The following is a 23,531-nucleotide window of genomic DNA, read 5'->3' as shown; positions in this document are numbered from 1 at the left end:
TGTGGTTATTTCCATGAGACTGAAGCTAGACCACTCCCTATGCTTAAGGAGGGGGGACGTGCATCGCATCCATTTCCCAGGGGCTCTTGTGTCTGAACTGCTAACACATAAATGGTAGTGAAGAACCTCATTTGTTTGTTTGTTTTGAGACAGGGCCTCACTATGTAACCCAAACTGTCCTGGAACTCACTGTATAGACCAGACTGGCCTCAAACTCACAGAGCTCCACCTGTCTATACTTCTCAAATGCTAAGATCAAAGGCAGAGGCCACCACGCCCTGCTAGAAGAGCATTTTAGTAAATGAATACCAAGTTCTTTTTTTTTGTTTAAACAGAAAAGGGGGAAACGATGTGGGAGTGTCATATATCAATCTGTTGTTTTCATTGGTTAATTAATAAAGAAACTGCTTGGCCTGATAGGTTAGAACATAGGTGGGTGGAGTAAACAGAACAGAATGCTGGGAAGAAAGGAAGTTAGGCAGACACCATGCTTTTCCTCTCCAGGGCAGACACGATGAAGCTCTAGCCCAAGATGGACGTATGCTAGAATCTTCCTGGAGGGTCACCACCTCATGGTGCTACACACATTAATGGAGGTGGGTTGATAAGGATGTGAGAGTTGGCCAGTAGGAGCCTGGAGCTAATGGGCCAAGCAGTGTTTATATGAATACTGTTTGTGTATTGTTATTTTGGGGCATAAGCTAGCCAGGCAGCCGGGAGCTGGTGGCAGGCACGCTGCCCACAGCTCCTTCTACAGAATGGCACCCAACGTGGTAATCAGAAACTCAGTTACCTGTGGACATCCCCGTCCCTGGCTCACGCAACCCCCTGGGTCCCTTTACCTTCTGGATCTTTGGCTGCATGCGTGAGGGGCAGGGAGGCAGCTGGTTGAGAGCGCTGGTGATCTCAGGAGTCTCCACGGCGGCCAGGGCATTGCAGATGGCCTTGACAGACTGGACTACCCTGTCCGCCTTCAGTGGGAAATCCCCCTGCGGGAGGCCGAACAATAAGACCCATGATTCAGTTCTATACCTCCCCACAACCCAGTCTTAAAGGGTGTGCAGGGGCTAATGACTCCAAGGAGGAATTCCATGAACCATACTTTATTTTCAGGTATTCAGTCTCTTGCTTTGAGTGGGCCACATCCACACTCCCTAACCTGTCAGCCACACCACTAAAACTTTTATTTCCAGTCTGCAGTGACGGTCTATTTCTGCTATACAAACACACACAGGTCTCCACCAGAGGCCTACAGGGTTAAATCAATTGGCAGGGAATAGCAAGGAGGTGGACGAAACATTCTGAGGCCCCACTTACTCTCTCAGACTTCTTAACTCGCCACAGGATGGCTGATGTCATAGACACACCATAGACACGCCACACTCTTCCCTCCCCTCCACACTGGGTATTTTCTCCGCTGAAATCTCTGCCTCTGTCTGGCTTTGACTGCTTATGTGAACTTAAATTAGGGACCAGGACACCAATTCCTTCGCAAAGCTTTCCGCTCCCAGCATCCACAGTCATCCTCTATCGAATAGCGCGTTGGATGAACCTTCCTTCCATTTCCCTAACCACGCCAGCTCCCTGAGGCCAAAACAAGTCTTACACTCTGCACAGTGGCTCTACCCACCCCCTAAACTAACACAGAACACTGCAAAGTGGTCTAAGATCTCAATGCCTGTGTTATTGTAGAGGCTGCTACAAAGTGGATCGTAACAGTGGGTGGAGGGTGAACTAGACATACTGCCCCAGAGAGAAGAATCCAAGACAAAACCGAACTGAGGAGGTGGGGTTGTTATTTTGCTTTGTTTTTTGAGACCGGGTCTCGCTATATAGCTCTGGCTGGCCTGGAACTCAGAGAGATCTGCTTACTTCTGCCTGCCAAGTGCTGGGATTAAAGCCCTGTGCTGCCATGCCTAGTAGGGGATTTGATTTTTGAAGACGACTTCCAAAACTTTGCTTTAGCTTCATGATATTTGTGTAAGCGGCTCCAAGGCCTGCAGTCCATGCAGGTCCAGGAGGGAAAGGATCAAGCCTTGGGACTTGCTGCTTCCCTGAGGGTGTGAAGTCTGGGCTGCAGGCTCAACAGAGCCTCTTCAGACAGTATCCCTGGGCATTCTTCACAGAAAAACAACAAAAATCCTGGGACCACACCCTTAGTTCAGGGGTGCTCTACTCCAGAGACAGCCATCAGAGTCCACCTCTTGACTTTCACAGAGGGGCAGAACACTTTTGACACACTTGCCAGCTGCCCCTCAGCCAGGAGGTGTTTCACTTGCCCAGAACTAAGGGGTGAAAGAAGGCATCACTGACAGACTGTCATTGGGTTGCAGGAAACTAGGGAAGAAGGGAACTTCCAGTAGCTCCTCTCTCCAGCCCCAGGGTGTGGACTCACATCAGCCAGCAGGAAGGCATCCACCTCGTTGTGGTACGTGTCAAACAGAAGACTCAAGGCCTGCCTGGGGGAGTGGGGTGAGAAAAATCACAGGCAAGATCACAAAAGAGTAGCTGCCCCTGGAGGCCCACACTTTCCCTCCCATCTCCTGACTCTGATATGGTGAAGGAGTTCCCACTCTTCCTGTGTCCCAAGAGGACGGAAAAGGGTCTTTTCCACTTTGCTACTTCTCACCTAGAGAGGGACATGAAAAGCATTAGCATGGTGGTTCCCAACCTGCGGCGTCACATATCAGAAATTTACATGACAATTCCTAACAGCAGCAGAAGTACAGTTATGAAATGGCAGGAGTGTAATGTATTTACAATGTGCTGGGGTCAGCATACCATGAGGAACTGTATTAAAGGGCCGCAGCATCAGGAAGGCCAAGAACCACCGCTCGGAGAGAGGAGAGGAAGAGTGGGCTAAGGACATTCCTAACAAGTTTCTTGGGCCAATGTCCCCGGACGTTTACAGGAACCTATGATGCCAGCAGGAAGCCAGGCAAGCGCGTCTGCACCATTCCCACGCGGTTCCTGCTGAAACTATACCCAGTGGTCCCCACGCTCACCTGCTGATGGTCTGCTTGACTGGCCTCTCTTGGAGATGGATGAGGTAGTTCAAGGTGGAAGGGCTCTGATCGTCGTTCACCTGAGGAGCGAGCAGTGTCCTCATCAGGCAGGAGCAAGGCCCTTTCCCCAACCTAGCCTACCTGCCTCGCTCCCACCTGATGTCCTATACTCTACCACCCCAGGTATGCACAGTCGTCGGCCATTCCCAGTAAGCACATACCGTCCGGGCCAGGTCACTCCGCATGGCCTTCTGCTCCATCAGCTGCAGTCGGATGTTGATGTCAAACTTGCGGCAATATTGGATATATTCATGGCTGCCCAAGGCATGCTTACTGGTGGGGTAGGGAGACAAGATGATTAGTGCCTGGGGGACTCAGTGGGAGGAGAGACACATACTTTAGCCTGGGGAGAAACAACTAGGAAGGAAGGGCGGGAGAACGAAAGAGAGAAAGGAAGGGGAAAGGGGCTATGTCGTAGGGCTTCGCCTTTATTCCTGCAAATGCCATGGTAAAGCATAGGAAAGGCATGGGGTTTATCTGAATAAAAGCCGCCCACCACACTTAACCGTGAGCTACCCAAATAATGACTCACCGTTCATTCTCAGAATGGGAACCACTACAGAGTTGGGTTATAGAGGGGGCTTGTTAGGGGGCAGCTCTTTAAACCCTATTTTCTTGACTTTGACAACCGAGGGGAAATGGGCTGGGACACAGACTCTGGTGTCCAGTCTCCTTTGTGTGTTACCTACCAAGGTGCTGAGGACAAATGAGGCAATCCCACCAGAATTCTAGAATGGTTATCCTGAAGCGGGTTCCACTTCTCCCCTCCCTCCACGCCCTGCCAGATTATGAGTCCCCTGTAAGTCTTCGCAGTTTCTAAAAGATATGTGCAGTTCTAGCTGCTCAGCACCCACACAGTAGAACCGTGGTTCAGAAGAGGCAGCTTGCCGAGTTCCTCCGCCACCCAACCTCTTCCTCTCCCCGAAATCACACCTTAATCAGAAAGGAAACCCACAAGAAAGGGCTGAACAAGCCCCACTCGAGGCCACTGCTGCAGGCTGGGCCAAGCAACAGCATCTGGGGAACAGAAGGAGGAAACGGCCTTCCTTCCTCCGCAGAGATGGGAATCTGGGCTAGAATGGACAGGAACGGAGGGGAGCAAAAGGGAAGAGGGGTGCAGAAACCTCTGGAAGTACAGGGCCACAGGCCAAACAAAACCAGCCTAGACTTTGAGGTTTTCCACATCCTGGGGGGACCAGACCTGCAAAATGTGTTCTGATTGGCTAAGATTAAAGTAAAACTGAACCGTGGCCATGGGGAGGCTGGACCGCCAGGCAGGCCCGCAGGAGGGTCTGTGAGGAAGGAAGACTGAGTGCAGTGGTGGAGAGAGGGGGAGGGCCGCCGCAGGAAACCGAACCTCCCCTAGGACTGTCTCAAGGTTCTTATCACAGAGCTGCCTGCATCCTGGAGCAACACTCCCCTCGTATCGGCCCTTCCAGGGAGGCGAGGGAAACAATCCTCAGGGCTTCCTTGGGAACTAGCGATTTTCTGGTCCTTTCCACCCAGGAACCAGCACTAGGCTTTTATGCAGGGTGGATGGGTAGAACCAAGGTGTCATGTCCCCAGTGACTTCCTTCAACTTGTCGGTGAAAGGGCTTCAGCTGTGCACACACATTGGGGGAGGGGTGGAGGACACGACCATGACCTGGTCTCAGCTTACTAGGAGCATTTCACTTGACATCTCCCAGTACCGCTGCACTTGGGGCTCCAGTATTAGAAGTCTGTGTTTTCAGAGCCCCAGGGATCCTCTTCTGGGGCTGGTCCCTGGCCGCTGGTATCCACTGACTGTTCATCAGGTCCTCACACTAACCCTCATCCTGTGTGTGTGTGTGCAGGTGTGTGTGTGTGCAGGTGTGTGTGTGTGCAGGCGTGTGTGTATGCTGCACAGATGGAACCCAGGTGTTTGTGTGTGTGTGTGTGTGTGTGTGTAGGTCTGTGTTTGGGGGGGCAGGTGTGCATGTATGGGGCACAGATGGAACCCAGGTGTTTGTGTGTGTGTGTGTGTGTAGGTCTGTGTTTGGGGGGGCAGGTGTGCATGTATGGGGCACAGATGGAACCCAGGTGTTTGTGTGTGTGTGTGTGTGTGTGTGTGTGTGTGTGTGTGTGTAGGTCTGTGTTTGTGGGGGGGGCAGGTGTGCGTGTATGCTGCACAGATGGAACCCAGGTGTTTGTGTGTGTGTGTGTGTGTAGGCCTGTGTTTGTGGGGGGGGCAGGTGTGCGTGTATGGGGCACAGATGGAACCCAGGTGTTTGTGTGTGTGTGTGTGTGTGTGTAGGTCTGTGTTTGTGGGGGGGACAGGTGTGCATGTATGGGACACAGATGGAACCCAGGTGTTTGTGTGTGTGTGTGTGTGTAGGTCTGTGTTTGGGGGGGGGCAGGTGTGCGTGTATGGGGCACAGATGGAACCCAGGTGTTTGTGTGTGTGTGTGTGTGTGTAGGTCTGTGTTTGTGGGGGGGCAGGTGTGCGTGTATGGGGCACAGATGGAACCCAGGTGTTTGTGTGTGTGTGTAGGTCTGTGTTTGTGGGGGGGGCAGGTGTGTGCGTGTGCTGCACAGATGGAACCCAGGGCTTCACCTCTACCACCAGTGAACTACACCCCCAACCTAAAACTTGGCCACTCTTTACAGAAGACACTGAGAAGCAGGCTTCACAACTGGTCAGTGGAAAACCAGAATTTAGTATAAACAGTGTTCCCTGGGGTCTGATTTACCCACACTATAGCCCTGTTCCCTCTGAACAATGAAAAGCTGCTTATGGCTAGAGTTTCCAGGATACCCTGTATCTAGGACCCCTCCCTGCCTGTGTAGGAAGGCAAAGACACAATGAACACAATGTGGAACATGGCTGAGGGTTCCTTGGAATTATATCAGGATGGGCCTGCTTCTTACACCGTTGAGGGTACCCTGGAACTATATCAGGGTGGGCCTGCTTCTTTTCCCTCAGCTTCTAGATGAGGATGCAGAGGCCAGAGAGTACTTACTATCCCCAGTGCTGAAGAAATCACATTTAAGAAATGAATATTTTAAGCCGGGTGGCGGTGGCGCACGCCTTTAATCCCAGCACTCAGGAGGTAGAGGCAGGCGGATCTCTGTGAGTTCTAGACCAGCCTGGTCTACAAGAGCTAGTGCCAGGACAGGCTCCAAAGCCACAGAGAAACCCTGTCTTGAAAAACCAAAAAAAAAAAAAAAAAATGAATATTTTTTAAAAAATGAATCTTTAGTCCTATCAATCTTGTGCTCTAACCATAGAAAACTATGCTTCCATCTAGATTTGCTGGAGGGAAAATACGCAGCTCCACAGAGTCCCACAGTTCACAGAAACTGCTAACGCAAGGGATACAGGCCTGGTCTTTCTCTCTCCCCAAGTTCTGCTTCCCCCTCTAAGGGGGCCACAGATGGTGCAGTCACCACACAAGAGCTTGGATGGAGGAAAGCAGATCTCCTGATGCTTGCTGCCACATGCTACTCCTGGGAGTGGGAGCCCTGACTACCCCACCCCAGTTTTCCACAGTCCAGGGTAGTGCAGAGGGCTTCTCTCAGCTGGTCCCACATCACACTTTCCAGAGAAGCTGCCTTCTGTAGCGGGCACTGGCTGGAGGGAGCTGGAAGGCAGCCTAGGAAGAGGTTAACCAGCTGTGCAGGCCAGTGGAAACAAAGGCATGCTGGCAAGGGAAAGCCAGCAAGAGCCACTGTAATTTTTCCCTTTGGTTCTCTAAGGGCATTTCTGCCCAGCAGTTGCGTGTCCTCTAGAGCAGAGGAAGCAACCTGCCACTGCCCCTCCATAAACAACACACATCTCTCAGCAACCAGAAGCCTGCACACAGATACGACCTCATCTTTGCTTAATCCCAGCTCCAAACTCTTTCCACAGCAGATTTGGCTCAGGCTCCACCCAACCCAGCTGGAAGATGGAGCTCCTAGGGAAAATGCTACGTGGCTGAGATTGTGCCCAGAAAGCAGGAGTCCTGGCTGCAGGGTTAGGGAAGAGCAGTAGCAAATGCTGAACCTAGTGCAGGTGGCTAAGGACCTCCCTCATTCTCCTAGCCAGAAGGCAGGTGTCACCTCTGTCGCAGGTCCCTTAATCCACTCACTCACTTTTGCAGGAATTCCTCCAGCCCGCAGGGCTTGAGCACAAAGTCCCCCACGTCCACTTCCCTCAGTTCATCATGGGTGTAGCAGAGGGTCTGGTAGATGAGCAAGTCCACAGTGGAGGAACCTGTGAGCAGCAAGGCAGAAGAGTGAGGGCAGTGACATTGGGCAGGTGGGGCAGAGTCTCCCAACTTTGATCCTTTATCACCAGCTATGCCATCTGTAGTATCTCCACCAATAGCCAGGTAAGACAGGCAAACAAACAGCCTGGGGGTGAGGAAAGTTACTGCCCGCCCCCCCCCAGGAGAAGCATTCCCTCTGCCCCTCATTTACGCTATAGAGTGAGTGAGGTGAGAATGAAAGCTAAAGGACTCCCCAGGTCAAAACCCAGTTGCTGTGGGACAAAGGTCTGTACCCTGTCAATTGTATTTTAATAAAATGCCGATTGGCCAGTAGCCAGGCAGGGAGTATAGGCGGGGCGACCAGGCAGGAAGTAGAGGCGGGGAAAAGAGAACAGGAGAATTCTGGGAACAGGAAAGACAGTCTGCAGTAGTCACTCAGACACGGAGGATGCAAGATGTGACTGTCTCACCAAAAAAGGTACCAAGCCACATGGCTAACACAGGCAAGAATAATGGGTTAATATAAGATGTAAGAATTAATTAATAAGAAGCCTGAGCCTCTAGGCCAACCAGTTTATGATTAATATAGATCTCTGTGTGTTTATCTGGGACCTGGTGGGACAGAAATCTCTTTCAACAAATGGTGCCCAACGTGTGGACAACTGCATCCACAGAAAACCTGAGAGAGCTTGGGAAGTAATTCTAGACACAAAATAACAGCGTTAAACATGGCTTCTTGGTAGCAGCAATTTCTTGGGTTTGCTCTCTTTGCTAGAGGCAAGTACATCTCATTTAAGAGAGGCTTCCTGACTCAACTTTAGCTGTGAAACTTTGCAACTCTTTTAAGAGCCCCTGCCACCAAACATTTAAATGGTGTTTATGAATAGCTGACAGCATGCTTCTTGGTGGTGTCAGGAACCTTGAAAATCCATAGAGTTGTGTTAATAAACATGGTTCTGGCCAGTACCTCTGCCATGAGACTAGACTCTCAGAAAAAGGCTAAGGAATGGGCTGGATCCAACCATCAAAGCCATGGCTTTAATCCTAGTCATATCGTTTAGCAAATTAAAGACTCATGTAGTCAGAAAAAGAGATATACACAGTAAAGATAGATTCAAAGATGAAGGAACCTCTAAATGGTTTACTATGTGTTTAAAATATAATGTAGGCTTGGGGGAGAGGGAAAAAAAGAGGATAAAGTTCTTAAAAGAAAAAAAAAAACAGAGTAGTTGGGTGTGGTGGCACACATCTTTAATCCCAACACTTGGGAGGCAGAAGCAGGCGGATCTCTGTGAGTTAAAGGACAGCCTGGTCTATAGAGTGAGTTCCAGGACAGCCAAAGATACACAGAGAAGTCCTGTCTCAAAAAGCCAAAAATTAAAAATATCAGAAATAGAGTTTAAAATAAAGCAACGTAAAGATGAAAAATACACAGAGATTCTGGATACTGTATATTATTGTGTTGTCTTTGAACTGTATGACTGCTGAGGTAGGAACAAAAACTGTTAAAAGATATTTGATTATAAATGCCGCTGGATTAATCCAACATATATATTTTGAAAATGCCTTGATTTCAAAATTTAAGTCAAAAGGTATGTTACTTTGGAGAGGAGGTTTTGCTTATGTTTCCACAGGAAATGAGAAACTGTGGATTCATTCTGGCCTAAGAAAAATCAGATTTGATCAATGAAAACCCCCTGAAGAATCTCCAATAGGAGCAGATGGTCCAGATGATCCAACATTTCAGAGGACCTCTGTTGGAGTTTCCTCTGAGTTCTGCATCCAGAACAGTTTCAGGACTGCTGGCTGAGATGATCAAGCCTCACAGGATATTCCAGTCAGGACTTCACCATAATTCTAAGTTTTCTTTAGGTCCCCATAAGATTGTGAATGCCCCCAATCGGCAGGAAATAGCCTGGAAAACTACACCCACATTCCCAAAAATGGATTATGGGTGTTTTTCTTTGTTTAGAGTGTTGGTTACAAGTTGTTATGGATAATGGTCAGGAAAACAGCTAACCAAAGGAGATTTGATTCAGAGTTCTTGTTTTTTTTTTTTTTTAAAAAAGGGGTGGGGAAGCTGCTGTGGGACAATGGTTTGTACCCTGTCACTTGTATATTAAATAAATGCTGATTGGCTAATAGCCAGGCGGGAAGTATAGACTGGGCAAGGAGAACAGAAGAATCCTGGGAACAGGAAAGAGTCAGTCTGTAGTAGTCACCAAGACAGAGCAAGCAAGATGTGACTGTAGAGCCGAAAAAGGTACCAAGCCACGTGGCTAACACGGACAAGAATTATGAATTAATAAGAAGCCTGAGATACTAGGCCAATCAGTTTATAATTAATGTAGATCTCTGTGTAATGATCTCTGAATCAACACCCAGCTCTCCTGCCTCACCTCCAGCGACACTCACATATCCCCAGCTAACTTACAGTTGCAGGTAAAAGTGAGCGGCTCCCGAAGACTCTCGCACAACACAGTCACCTTCAGGTTGACCTCATCCCCAAGATGCTCTGGACTCGGGGTGACAGTGCTCCAGACATATCCAGTTAGGGAATAGTCCTGGATATCAGAGCCTGTCCGAAGGCTGTATAGGAAGAAAAAGAGGACTCATGCTGTGTCTTCAAAGAATCCTGATGAGGGGCCCTGTCACCCTGAGGCCCAAGGGCTTTCCTGTCTCCTGAGCTTGCCCCCTCCTCCGTGGACCAGGCTGGGGCAAGGGGAGGCAGCCCTGAGAAGCTGTACTCTTACCATCTTGCTACAGTTGTGAAACAATCCCCACAGTCTTAGAAACTCCCAAAGGAGTTTCCCATATTAAGTTTAACAGAATTTAATCAATAAGTAGTTAGCAATCCATTTCCTCTCTCTTCAGTACAAGAGAAATCTTTTCTTCTCTGAGAGGTATGTTTACTCCTAAGGACAGCTGAGGGTCAGAACCTGAAGTGAGGGGATGATTAGTTAGGCTGATCAAGGTTTGTGAATTTTACTAAAAATGTGCAAAATTCTAATTTTTTTTTGTTTTGAGACAGAGTTTCACTACATGGCCTTAGCTGTCCAGGAATTTGTCAGATAGTCCAGGCTAGGTCATAGAGATCTACCTGCCTCTGCTTCCCAAGTGCTGGATTGAGGGTGTGCACCACTATACCTAGCAAACTTCTAAGGTTTCATAAAAACCTGCAGAGACCTGCTGGAAAAGAGTTCCCACTCTGTGGAATTTTATTCATTATAGCTCTTCCTCCTTTCTAAAGGAACAGGCAGACTCCTCCAGAGACTCAGAATCCTCTAATCACTCACTCACACACCATAAGTACCCCCTTCCCTCCCCTCATCTCATCCACGAACACACATACACACCATACACACCTCCCTCTCCCCCCCCACAACCCTTCCTTCAACTCTTACATATCCAGCATGTGGCAAAACGCAGCAACTTCCTCATCTCTCTCCTCTGAGACCTCAAACAGTTCGTGGCCATTGGCGGTGGTGTGGGGCCGGGAGCCCACCTTTAAGGGAAGAGCAACTCACTCAGTGCTTTTTCTCTCACGGCACCCCTTCTTTGCACGGCCTCCCAGATGTAAAGACAGTCCATGTATAAGGACTTTTGACTTAACATTGAAAGGAACTTGGAATACATTATCTGCCAACCTAGTACACCAAAGACTAAACTGAAAAAGAAGCTGAAGCCTGGGATGAGCATGGATGCTGGGCAGTGGACAAGAGTGGCCATATCTGCTCTGCAAGGGGGACATGTCTGACCAGTCCAGTGCGGCCGACCAGGCAGTGTGTAACACAGTGCTGATGGTCACCAGTGGGCAAGGTCTTCCAGGGAAGGCTCCAGAGACATATGGGTGAGCTGAGGTAGGCCAGGCAGGTGATCAGCCAAATGGTCCCCAGTGGGCAAGGTCTTCCAGGGAAGGCTGTTATGGGTGAGCTGAGGTAGGCCAGGCAGGTGATCAGCCAAATGGTCCCCAGTGAGGCCTGGACTTACACAAAAGCCTCAACATCCAAGGCCCTGGACACCAGACTCAAAGACTGAGCCCTTCAGGAGTGGGTATGATTCAGACGCATGTGCCTTCTCAGGAAGAAGACACATGTATCAAAGCACAATCTTCGGTGGAGAGGACCTGGCTGGACTCCTGTAGGCTTCGCTGGTTCTAAGCAGCTAGGGATCCAGGCAGCCTGTTCGGACTGGCCCCATTTCCTCTCCCAGAACATACATGTGGTGCTGAGATCCTTAAGCCAGGTCTCATACCATTTCCCATCCCAGGGGTGCTCTCAAACGCCCAGGAAACCCTCCAATGAGCTCCAGGGAGGAACAGCTAAGGAGAAAGCTGGTACTGACAGGCCTCACAGGCCTGCCCGGGGCAGCCACCCAGGAATGACACTTTGGCTCCATGGAGTTCCAGGCTGCATCCGGGAAAGACAGCAGGCTCTAACAGCTGCATCGGGGAGGAAAGGGGGTGTCTCTAAGGCTGTGGTTTGTGTGCGCCACCTCACCTCTCTTCACCCCCTCAGCTGTTCTCATGTTCTCCCTGTCCCTCAGGGCAGAAGGTAGCAACCCAGCTCCTCACTGAATACTCTGACTGCTTCCTCAAGTGTCCCTCCCTCTGGTCAGTCATGCTCCCCTGGGGGTGCGTAGAGTGGGGGCGGCAGCACATAAAGGGGAAGGCAGCAGTGGGGGCAGTTGGCATGTGAGGCCCTGGCTTTGCCAAGCGTATGCCTGTGTCCCAGTCCAAACAATAGTACCACTGTCAGCAATCAACCTATGCGAGAGAGTCAGAGAGAGAGAGAAGAGGAAGAGAGGGAGAAAACAGAATGGCCACTGAAGGCCATTCCATGCCCTTTCTGTACCACTCCCTGGCACTGTAAGAAAACAAAAGGCACTTACGTTTGCCCGGCTGGCAGGCCCTGGTGGCATCACTCGATGCTGGCCTGGGGAGTCTGCCAGGCAGAGGCTGGTAGCGGGGGTATCAGGCTGGCATTTGGAGCCAGCCATTTCCAGAGATGGCTCAGTGGGCCTGGGATAAGAACGATTCTTCCGGCGAAGGCGGGGTGGGGGTATAGGCACAGAGCTCAAGGGGTTCCCCCTCCCAGCAGGTTGAGCCCCCGCCCCAATCTGAAGTGGGGAGGACCACTGCCGCGTTGCCTCCCCCACTCCAGAGCCGACAAGAGCTTTTTGCTTCGCCCTTGCTTCTTCAAGGAGACTCCGAACCAGATCAGGCTCCATTTCGGTACTCCGATGATGCATGATGGGGGAAGGAAGACAGGGGTGACCACCTACCCCAGGCTGCCTGCCTCTGTGAGCAGGCCGGGCTCTGTGTGAGGAACTGAGCTAAGGACATGACTCTCCCCATCCCTATAAATAGCAGGAGCAGCCCCACCTCCAAGATGAGCCTTTAAAAAGCCTGAACTCCGGTGCTGCAACTCACCCCGACTAGGCTCTGAGGGGTTCGCTCTGCAAATGCAGAGGAAGGAAGAAGCGTGCAGCTATGCAGAGTTGGAAGTGATCCCTAAGGCTGGACACGAGGTGGGAAAGCCCCAGCACACTAAGACAATGAATGGTAAGGAAGGAGGAGGGCGGAATGAGGGGGCATAAGTAGCTTCAGAAGTCCGCAGCTATGAAGTAGCCTCCTGACTCATGGAGCAACGTGTCCAGAAGTCAGGGGTAAAAGCAAGGTGGCCTTCAGGTCCCACCTTTGGCAATACTCCTGACACTCCATGGACGGAAACCATATCAAGGCTGCTGTGGAAGCCAGCGGGGCTGAAGAGTAGACTTTGCACTTTATAATGTACACTCATAAGCCAAAGCTTTACTATCATACTGCTGGGCCTTTTTCTAGGTATTTTCACGGGGGAACAATGACCAAAATTAAACACCCCCACAGTGCGACTGTACTTAACACCACTGAACTACACGCCTTTAAATGGTGGAAGGTGAACGTTGTATCACAATCAAAAGCAGCGAGGAAGGAAAGGTGAGAGGGAGAAAGACTTTGGAACAAGCCAGGGTCTAATACCAGCTCTGCCATTTCTTACATTGGACAGGGTTGATGTGGATCTGGATAGGGTATTCTATGAGCATAGAACCAACAGCTAACACTACAGATGACCATCAGGGCCGCAGCTATGCAGTGGATGGCCAGGCAGGGCCTCAGGAGTAAGAAGCAGCTCAAGTCCCACTGCCACCATTCAGCCACATGTTAAGTCAGGTGCCTCCTAAGTCAGTCCTTACATCATGAAGGAAGTACCTATTAACAGCCACGATACCAAAACACCTGCACCCAGAAGGGCTGTTTCAACCAAGACACTGAAACTTAGCCTAGGAAAGGAGCCAGACCCTTCCTGATGTTCTTGGCCCAACCTCCAATAAGAAAGCCTAGCTTGGCTTCCTCTGAACCCCCACAAGCACCCAAGGGTTTTAAAGGCAGAAGTAGAAGAGAGGACTAAAAATGGGCCTGTGAGTGCTTGGCAGATCTGAATTTGGAATGGCAAAGAGAACGTAGCCCACGTTCTGAACGAACACACAAGAAGGTAGGTCCTCACCGGAGCAGCAGAAATCCGGCGGTTCTTGCCAGGTGTCGCATTTTTTCGGTTGGCATATCGGGAAGTATAGGTTCGGGGCGGCACCTGAGGGGGCATTGTCTTGCTCCGGGCCACGGGTTTTCCAGAGGTGTCTTTGTTGAAGTCCAGGGGCCCCCGGCCCTCCTTCCAGCCCCTGGTAGCATCAGACAATATCTCTGAGTCATACGTTGACTTCAAGTTGAGCCTTGTGATTGCATCATTGATGCCATCATAGTCCACAGAGCCCAGCCTGTGTCGCTGTCCCCCACCATCAGGTAGCTCTTCCTCTTCTGCGTCCTGGGGCCCTAACAGTTTGTCAGGTGGCTGTTCCACCAAAGCAAAACTGTTGATGTCAGTGGACTGAGCAATCTTGGAGGGTGAGGGGGACCCCTTTCTGGGAGGCAAGGGAGGGGCATCCCAGATAGAGACCCGAGGAGGCAGAGGAGGTGGGGATAGTTTCTTGCTTGAGCCACCTGTGTCACCTGATTCTGAAGACAAAGAGAGACTCCCATCTGAGCCATCAAAAATATAGAGATAGTCTCCAGGTAGGGAGCCCTTGGGCCAGGGATCTGGGCCAGGCTGGGGATCTTGGGAGGTAGAGTTGGGGGGTTCTTCTTGTGGGGCAATGGAGTTGTAATTCAGGGTAGGGTCAGAGCCAGAAAGACCACGCAAGAGCTTGAGGTCTGTCCGCCTGCCTGCTGGCTTGCTGTAGAAGTCCAAAGCGGGCTCATCCCAGCTGATAAGAGAGGGCTCTGTGTTCTGCTTAGCCCTGCTCTCCTCCTTGTGATGGCGGAGCCGAGAAAGAGCATCGTACTCCATCTGCAGGGCTTCAGCCATAGCCAGTTCTTTGCGGCTGATGCCCACGGACTCCAGGGACTTCCAGTGTTCCCCATTGCCCTGAGTAGAAGACATGATGAGGGTGCGGGCACAAGAGACAACGAAGCCTTCTACTTCCTGCCAGTGTCAGGCCTGTATGGCTGGCACATGTTGTCTTGGGACCTGTGGGCAAGGGGTAAAAATGTAACTTAGTTACAAAGCAAGACTTATCAGTAATCTGATACTGTGACAATAGGTGACACAATCTAGGCCAGTACCCATTTCCTCAGTGCAGGCAACAGAAGCAAAGAACAGAAAGACAGAGAAAAGAAAGAGACACCGGGACAACTTTATTATCCCTATCCAGCCATCATTCTAAACGTGACGTGTCTCCATCTCTGGTCCGAATTCCTATCCTGACTTCCACCACACATGCTTCGAGGAAAGAGGGAGGTACTGGGTTGATTTAACAACAATTTGTTTGTTGTCAGAGAAGGGTGTGAATGCCATGGACACACAGGAAGATCAGAGGACAACTTTCAGGAATCATTCAAAAGATGAGAAGAATCATTTCATCAGCCAAGAGTAAAAGTAGAAAGCAGGGTCTCCTGAGGGAGAGAGGACAGCTGTCTAGGGGTGGAACTCAATGGCAGAGTGTCTGTCCAGCAGTCCTAGATTCCATTCCCAGCACTGCCTAAATGTTTTTCAAAACTGAATGGTAGCTGGGGGCAGTGAGAAGGTTTAGGAATAAAAGCACTTCCAGAACAATCCTGCTGAGCTGGGTTTGATCACCAGAACTCACTACGGAAGGAGAGAACCAAGTACTGAACGTTGTCCTCTGATTTCCACACACACGCTGGGGCCTGGCACACACACTCACACATATTCCAATTACATGTGCACACAATAATAATAAAGTTAAGTACCTTTTAATTAGAAGGGGAGGGCTTCTAGTGACAAGGCATAGTGGCAGAACATTTACCAAGTAGGTGTGAGGCCCTAGGTTTGATCCCCAGTACCACACAGAAAAAAATCAAACCAGGCATGGTGGCACATGCTATAATCCAAGCATTCAGGAGGGCAGAAACCAGGAGCTTGTAGCCAGCCTGGGTGACATGGGAGATGTTTCAAAACAAAAGTTAACAAAAAAGGGGCTGGACAGATGACTCAGTGGTTGAGAACACTGGCTGCTCTTGTGGAGGACCCAGGTTCAGTTCTCAGCACTCATATGGTGGTTCACAACCATTGGTAACTCCAGTTCCAGGTAATCCGACGTCCTCTTCTGTCCTCCAAGGGCAGAAGACACATATGTGGTGACATATATACACCAGGCAAAACAGTCATACACACATACAATAAAAAGATATAAATCTCAAAGTTAAAATTAGCAAAGAAAAGAGGCCAGCTCTCATTCACTCACACACAGCTAGTAGGAATGTAAAATGGCAGGGTCACCTTGGAAACGAGGCAGGCTCTGACAGAGGGAAACACATGTCTACCTACGACTCACCTATTTATATACACAGATGCACAGCCTTGTACGCAGTGGTTAAATACAGAGCTGAGGCTGTAGCTATCAGTAGGATGGTTGCCTTGCATGCACAGGTTCTGAGTTTGGTACCCAGCACTACAATCAATTAACTGTTCAGCACTGCAAGTAAATAATAGTAAGCCTCACGTAGTAAACATAGAAGTTTTGCTTATAATATCTCCAAACTAGAAATGACCCAGATGTCTATCAGCAGATGAATGATTCTCTTGAAAATGTGCAACATCTGGGTAGGGACTGAGGTTCAGATAGTAAAGGGCTTATCTGGCATATACAAAGCCCTGGCTTTGACTCCAGAAACACAGAAAACCAGGTGTGGTGACACACACCTGTGATCCCAGCACTCAGGAGGTAGAAGAAAGATCGGAAGCTCAGGATCCATCTAAGCTACATCGAGACTGCCAGGCAATGGTGACGGATGACTTTAATCCCAGCACTCCAGAGGCAGAGGCAGGCAGCTCTTTGGAGGGCAACCTGGTCTACAGAGCGAGGTCCAGGACAGCCAGGGCTACACAGAAAAACCCTGCCTCGAAAGACACAAAACAAAACAGTTCAAGGCCAGCCTGAGCTGCATAAGACCCTGTCTCAAAGCAAAAAGTGATCCATCTACATATGTATGGTTGAATGCTACTTAGCAATGAAAATGAATGAATTATTGATAAGTGTAAAATCATGGATGAGCCTCGGATTAACTCTGTGGAATAAAACCTGCCAGAAAAAGTGTATGTGTATGCATCATTGCATTCATGGGACATTTCTGAAGATGCAAACTGAGCGACTGTGAGGAAAAACAGATGGATGCTGATCTGGGGAAGGAAGGGGAAGGGGAAGGCTTACCATGAGCCATACGGGAGCTTTGGGGAGCAATGAATATGCTCATTATCTTTTTTTTACTTTTCTCCCCACCACTCCCTTTCTGCAGAGATCACAGCTATGGCCCGTGCATGCTGGGCAAGCACTCTACCCCTGAGCTACGGCTCCAGCCCGTTCATTATCTACTGAGTGGTGATTTTGCCAGTGCGTTCATATGCCAAACGTATGTTGTACACTTTAACTAGATGCTGCTTACGACATGTCAATTAACCCCCAGCAAAATAGACATGTACAACACAGCTCTACTTAGCAGACTTTATAATTACTCAAAGTTCAACAACAGGTGAAACTCAGTGCCTGGGTATGGATCCGCCAAAATATTGATCCTCAGCCCTAAGGAAGCCAGATAGGAAGTTCAGGTCAGATGCCTTTAGTGCAGAGAGCCTGCCACTGACTCCGGGGTTGGTACCTTCTGTATGAAGCCATACATGAAAAGAGTTGGGAGGCACTGATGTAATACACGTAATGACCAGGTTCGTCTGTCCTGTGGTCCTCAAGCTGTAGCTGAGAAGCACAGCGGGACTGTTCACAGCTACCAAAGCCCACGCACTTTTGATTGTTTCTGATTTCATTGGTCCGCAGTGGGACAATGGTTATTTAATAAAAAACAAATGAAACAACATCCCAGGAGATCCTCTGTGTGCCTGTGGTTGGGAGTGTGAGAGCAGTCAGTTCTTCAGCAACACTGGGAAGTTCACCGTCTCACAAAAATACCAGCTATCATTCATTCTGTAGGACAGCTTCGTGTAGGGGGTAACAAACCCATGCAGCATGCAGCATGTCATTTATTCCTCTTGATGCCAGGGTTGAAAACAACAGTAGAAAGGTGTTTTTGTTCCTTTCTTTTTTTTAACCCCACTCCCATCTGTCTCTAACTCAGACAGGCTAAAGACATAGCTGAAAATAACTTTGAACTCTTGATTTTCCTGCCTCTACCTTCCTAGTGCCGGAATTACAGGTGTGTGCCACCACGCCTAGGTTAGTCTAGTCACAAGTGTGTATGTGTGTATGTGAGAGAGAGAGAGAGCGAGAGAGAGAGAGAGAGCAGGGATGGAAAGTAGGGCTTCGTGCATGCTATGGATATGTTCTACCACTAAACCACATCCTGAGCCCTTTGAGTGGCAAGTCCCACTCAATTCGAAATAGGAGACAGGTTCACCTTCAGCTCAGGTGCCCTTCTAGGACCCTCTTGAATTTGGCAGACACAGGTCAGGACCCTGGCCATAGTCGTGGTTGGCTGTGAGAGGTTGTGATTTCTATTGCACTTGGCAGGTCCCCAAAGACGGACTAGCCCGAAGCGCCTGTCTGCCCTTCACCTGCTGACCTCCCCACCCTTCCACAACTCTTTAAAAGTTACTTTTGACCCACAGGGCAGGGTTGGGGTGGGGATACTGACGTGACTTCTGGAACAGGGCAAGATAGACAGGCTTCCTTGTCCAGAAATGGGATAACAGTACCCTAGTGTTTTTACAGATACAAGACACTAGAAAAAAGCTCAATGTATATTACACTGTATTACAGAACTATACCGCAGCCCAGCTTAAGATTCTTAATCCAGAAGGTGATTGTATTTTCAGCCCTGAGCTGGGACAAGCAGAGTGTTGAAATTTGCCTTAGCCGGGCACCACTGTGAAGTTAGAAAACTAAGGCCATGGACAACAGCTCCCCAGCTTCCGCCTCTTCCCCCACTATCCCATCCACGCTTGCATTCAGCCCCACTCTACCCCATCTGGTCTCCTACTGGGCACAACTGACTTCTCATGCCCCACCCACTTGGTCTTCTGCAGGATAACGTCCTTGGGTCTCAAAGGTCCCCTCTCCCCTAGTTTCAACCTCTTCCCCACTGGGTTTCACAAGGGTGCATAAGCAGTGCCTCTTCCAACTTTAAAAAAAAAAAACTACGGCCCAGACAACCTTGGCTTTAGCTTCTCTCGGCTCTTTCTTCCATTCTCAGCCAAGCTTCAAGGAAGAGGGACCTAATGCTCCCTTCCCTGTCCTCTCACTGTCATGTGGGTCTGCTCCCACTAAAGCCACTCCTGAAATACCATGGCTGCCCAACTCAGAGGGATTCCCATGTGTCCAGATATCACTTGTCCTGGTCCACTCGGCTCTCTAGACCATCCCCTTCTTCCCCTGTACTCTGCCTGGGACACTATTTCTATTTATTTATTTACTTATCTATTATTGTGTGTGTACGTGTGTGCACGCACATGAGCACGCATGCAATGTGCACATGCCGCAGTGTGTGAGGGCCTGAGGGCAACTTTCAGGAGTTGGTTCTCCCCTCACCTTTGCGTGGGTTCTAGGCCTCAAACTGAGGCCACCAGGCTTGCACAGCAGGGACTTTAACAGCTGAGCCAACTCATGGGACTCACAACTCACAATTTCCATGTTCTCCACCTCCATCTTTGTCTTCCTCTCCCTTTACCATTGGCGTTGATGCTCAAACCTCCAGGCTCAGCCTGCTGTTCACTTCTCTTTCCTCTGCGCACAGTCTCATCTACTCCCGTCTCCTGTCTATCCCGCCTCACGCTGTGGATCCCTCCTTCATTTTAGGTGATCACCTGCACCTCAAAACCCAAACGATCAAACCCAAACCACCATTTCCTCTCTTCCCTACGCCCTGCTCCCATTCCTAGCCCCCACTGAATGGCACTACCCACTCCTCCAGGGCTAGAAGTCCTCCAGCCGTCCTGAAAGCCCTCCTTCTCTCCATCTAAAGTCCATCACCACGGCCTTTAGGACTCTCCTCTTCAGGTTCCAGAGCTAATCCTCCCCTCTATCTTAATGGTCTCTGTCCCAGTTTAGGCTGGTTCTCCCTTCTCCTGGCTAGTACAACAGACTTCTAACAGCCTGGTCCTGCCTTCTAAGATCCATCCCCCTTGGAGGTTTCCTCCAGAAGCCTGGGGGAAAGACTCACACCTTAGAAAGGGTGATCTGGTGTCTCCCTCCCTGCTGAGAACCCCTCAATGCTCTCTATTGGCCTCAGTTGCAAGGCCTCTATTGTCCATCTCCCTGTCTCTAACCATGCATCCCTGTATATTTACCATCTCTTGACTTGCTGTGGGCACCTACTTCTGGGCATGGCTTTCCCAGCCCAGCTCCCTTGAGTGATTCTAATTCACCCTCTGTGACTTTGCTCTGAGATTCCGTTCTGTAAAAGTTCTCTTTAGGCTGTGTGGTGGTGGCGCACGCCTTTAATCCCAGCACTCGAGAGGCAGAGGCAGTTCAAGGCCAGACTGGTCTACAAGAGCTAGTTCCAGGACAGGTTCCAAAGCTACAGAAAAACCCTGTCTCGAAAAACAAACAAAACAAAATAAAACAAAAAAAAATTGTATTCAGGGGCTGGAGAGATGGTTCAGTGATGAAAATCACTGGCTGCTCTTCCAGAGGACCAGTGTTCAATTTCCAGCACCCACCCACAAGGCAGCTCATAACTGTAATTTCAGAATTCCAGTTCCAAGAGGATCTAACACCCTCTTCAGGCCTCCATGGGCAACAGGCACATGGTGTACTCGCATACATATGCAGATAAAACACTGATAAATGCAAAAAATTTAAATTAAAAGATTCTATTCAGAATTACACTTACCTAGAAAAACTAAGCTTTAAAACTTGTAGACTGGGCGGTAGTGGTTCATGCCTTTAACCCCAGCACTTGGGAGACAGAGACAGGTGGAGCTCTGTGGGTTCAAGGCCAGCTTGGTCTACAGAATGAGTTCCAGGACAGCCAGGGCTATACACAGAGAAACTCTTTCACAAAACAAACAAAAACAAAACCAAACAAACAAAAAAATTGTGCCGGGCACTAGTACATATCTGTGATCCTAGGACTCAAGAAGTGGAGGCAGGAAGATCAGGCATTCAAAACCAGCCCCAGTTACATTTGAAGCCAGCCTGAACTACATGAGACCTTGTCTCAAAACAAACTAAATAATCAAGAAAAGATTTTAAAAATCACACGTTACTCCCTCCCTCTACCATACTTCCACAGAGAATGGCTGTGAACTAGAGGGTAAGGACGGAACTTTCTAGCAGCAAGGATTCTGTAGACGTAGAGATAGGTAATCAGAACACAGATGCTGTCCATTCCCAGGGTCTTTCCAATACAGATGTTGCTAGACCGGGGGTGGGGGGCAATGGTGAGGCAGGGAGGTGATGGACAACAAAGCTATACAAAGCACCTTCTACTTCTGAGATTCTTAGAGTCAGACGTGACTCCTGGTTTCCTAGAGTGAGAGTTTCTAAAAATTCCAAGGTCATAGGAAAAGCCAAGAAGTAGCCCAAGCTGGTCCCACTCCTCAGGCCCTTCCCATTCTGAATTCAGACGGAAGAGGAGTTGCTTGTCTCTAACCTCCCCTGGCTGTAGGGAAGGGTACCACGAGGCTGTCAACGTGGAAGAAACGAGGCAGGACAGACAGCATCTCTGCCTCCTCCAAGGTGAAGTGAGGCTCAGAGAGCACGGGAAAGGTCATAGAAAGCAGCAAGCAGTCAGGAGACAGTGTGAACTAAGAACACAGAATTACATTTTCCAGGCGTGAGGACGAACTATTCAAGAAACAAGGGTCTCATATTCCCTGTTCTTTCCTTCCCCAGCGGAATTTCTTCTCTACTACCTTTGTTGGACAGAAGCATTGGAAATTGCTCTGGTCCATTGGTTCTAAAGAGTACTAGGAATTCTTTTAAAAAGCAAACAGGAGGCTGGAGAGGGGGCTCAGTGGTTAAACAGCACTGGCTGCTCTTCCAGAGAACCTGGGTTCAATTCCCAGCACCCACATGGCAGCTCACAACTGTCTGTAAGCCCTGGTCCAAGAGATAGGAGGCCCTCACACACAGACCTACAGGCAAAACATCAGTGTACATAAAATAAAAATAAATAGCCTGGGGTGTGTAGCCGAATGGTAGAGAACTTGCACAGCCCCTAAGAGGCCTTGTGTTTGATCCCCAGCACTGGAACGGAAGAGGGAAGGAGCAAATTGCCATTAGGTCTCAAGAAAAGAGGGGGACTATTGACAGCCAGTTTCCTCTCCCCACCTGCACCAACCAATTTGTGTTCTTTTTTTCAGCTTAAGCATCTGAAAGTAATGCTATCATTACCTCAGCTCGGATCTCCTAAGTACCAGGGCAATTTATGTAAACAGAATGCTCTTAGCACACCCACATAATGTCACACTCACAGGACAACATAGCCTCTTCCGTAGTCCAATAGTCCACGTCTGAATGCTTGTAATTGCCATCTGGAAAGTGTTCCCGAACACATAAACCCCTGGCCCCTCCCCTGAAGGTCCTGATTCAGTAGGGTGAGTCCCTGGGCTTCCTGTATTTCACTAGTCTCTCAAGTGACCTGAGGTATATAGCTGGGTTCACACCACAGTTGAGGGGTTCTCTAGGAGGTAAGAAGAGGGTAAAAAGACATCTTTCCCCAAGCATAAGGCAGTCATTCGGAGGGTGAAGAAAGAGAACAAGCTCATGGTCAGGTAGATTGGTGCCAGGGTCCAAGCAGAACCAGGCAACACACTCAGTCTATACAGGGGGCAGGCAGGGAGGCAATGCAGCCAGGGCAGAACCGCACAACGGTTCCAAGGCAGAGAGCAGGGAGAAAGCAGGCCCTCCCAACTGCAAGCCTGTAACAGAGAGGGATCCAGCTCTCCCCCCCCAGGAAGCTCAGAAAGGTCCAATCTCTGCTTCTGTATTTAAGCTCTGTGCTGGCTTAGTGTTCAACGCATGTTTAAGTCATCTGAGAAAAGGGACACTCAATGGAGAAACTTGATAAAATCAGGCTGTAGGCAAGCCTGTAGGGCATTTTCTTAATTAGTGATTAATATAAGAGAGTCCAGCCCATTGTGGAGGGTGCTATCCCAGGGTTGGCAGCCCTGGGTTCCATAGGAAAGCAAGCTGAGCAAACCCTGGAGAGCAAGTCAGTAAGCAACTCTCCTCCACTGCCTCTGTATCAGCTCCTGCCTCCAGGTTCCTGCCTGGTTTTAGTTCCTGTCCTGACTTATCTCAGTGATGAACTGTTACCTGGAAGTATAAGCAGAATGAACCCTTTCCTCCCAGAGTTGCTTTTGGTGGTAATGTTTTATCATAGCAATAGTGACCCAAACAAAGATAAGCGTGCACTTCATTACACACTGCAAGGTCGTCCTCCTAGCTGGCCTGTATTCTCCTTGCTAGTGTCCTTTTAAACAAATTAAAGCAACCTCATTTGGTTTCTTGTTTCTATGGTTCCTGCTTTCTGCTCCCTCTCTTCCTTCACCAAGGTCCCCAGACCAGCTAGTATCCTTCAGTCCAGCTCAGATTCTCTCTGAAGCCTGCAAGATTCTTCCCATTCCTCTGCCTTCAGAGAAGGGTGGTGGGATAGGGGAAAGGAGGAGGGAAGTTCCCAGGAGGACTACCTCTTACCAAACATGGCCTCCCGCAGAGGGAACTCTTGGGCCCCATTCCAAGCAACTCC

The 23,531-nt window shown here is 49.5% G+C and overlaps 1 protein-coding gene across 2 annotated transcripts in view; it reads right to left on the bottom strand.

Annotated features, from left to right (window-relative positions):
* Nucleotides 1–23,531, bottom strand: part of Pik3c2b (phosphatidylinositol-4-phosphate 3-kinase catalytic subunit type 2 beta) — a 63,656-nt gene that overhangs the window by 31,462 nt on the left and 8,663 nt on the right. The window contains exons 2-9 of one of the 2 annotated variants that reach the window (XM_075987938.1): nucleotides 13,822–14,838; nucleotides 10,681–10,781; nucleotides 9,711–9,865; nucleotides 7,161–7,281; nucleotides 3,227–3,338; nucleotides 3,006–3,085; nucleotides 2,396–2,459; nucleotides 843–989 (exon numbers count right to left, since the gene is read on the bottom strand). In XM_075987938.1, coding sequence (XP_075844053.1) covers nucleotides 843–989; nucleotides 2,396–2,459; nucleotides 3,006–3,085; nucleotides 3,227–3,338; nucleotides 7,161–7,281; nucleotides 9,711–9,865; nucleotides 10,681–10,781; nucleotides 13,822–14,751 — 1,710 coding nt within the window. In that variant the 5' untranslated portion in view covers nucleotides 14,752–14,838. Of the gene's footprint in view, nucleotides 1–842; nucleotides 990–2,395; nucleotides 2,460–3,005; nucleotides 3,086–3,226; nucleotides 3,339–7,160; nucleotides 7,282–9,710; nucleotides 9,866–10,680; nucleotides 10,782–12,166; nucleotides 12,589–13,821; nucleotides 14,839–23,531 lie in introns of those variants that run through there. The other variant, XM_075987939.1, reaches the window with a different exon arrangement.

Source organism: Microtus pennsylvanicus, chromosome 10 (genome assembly GCF_037038515.1).
Source record: "Microtus pennsylvanicus isolate mMicPen1 chromosome 10, mMicPen1.hap1, whole genome shotgun sequence".
NCBI lineage: Eukaryota > Metazoa > Chordata > Mammalia > Rodentia > Cricetidae > Microtus > Microtus pennsylvanicus.
The sequence above is the reverse complement of the archived record's forward strand: the minus strand, read 5'-3'. Positions and strand labels throughout refer to the sequence as shown.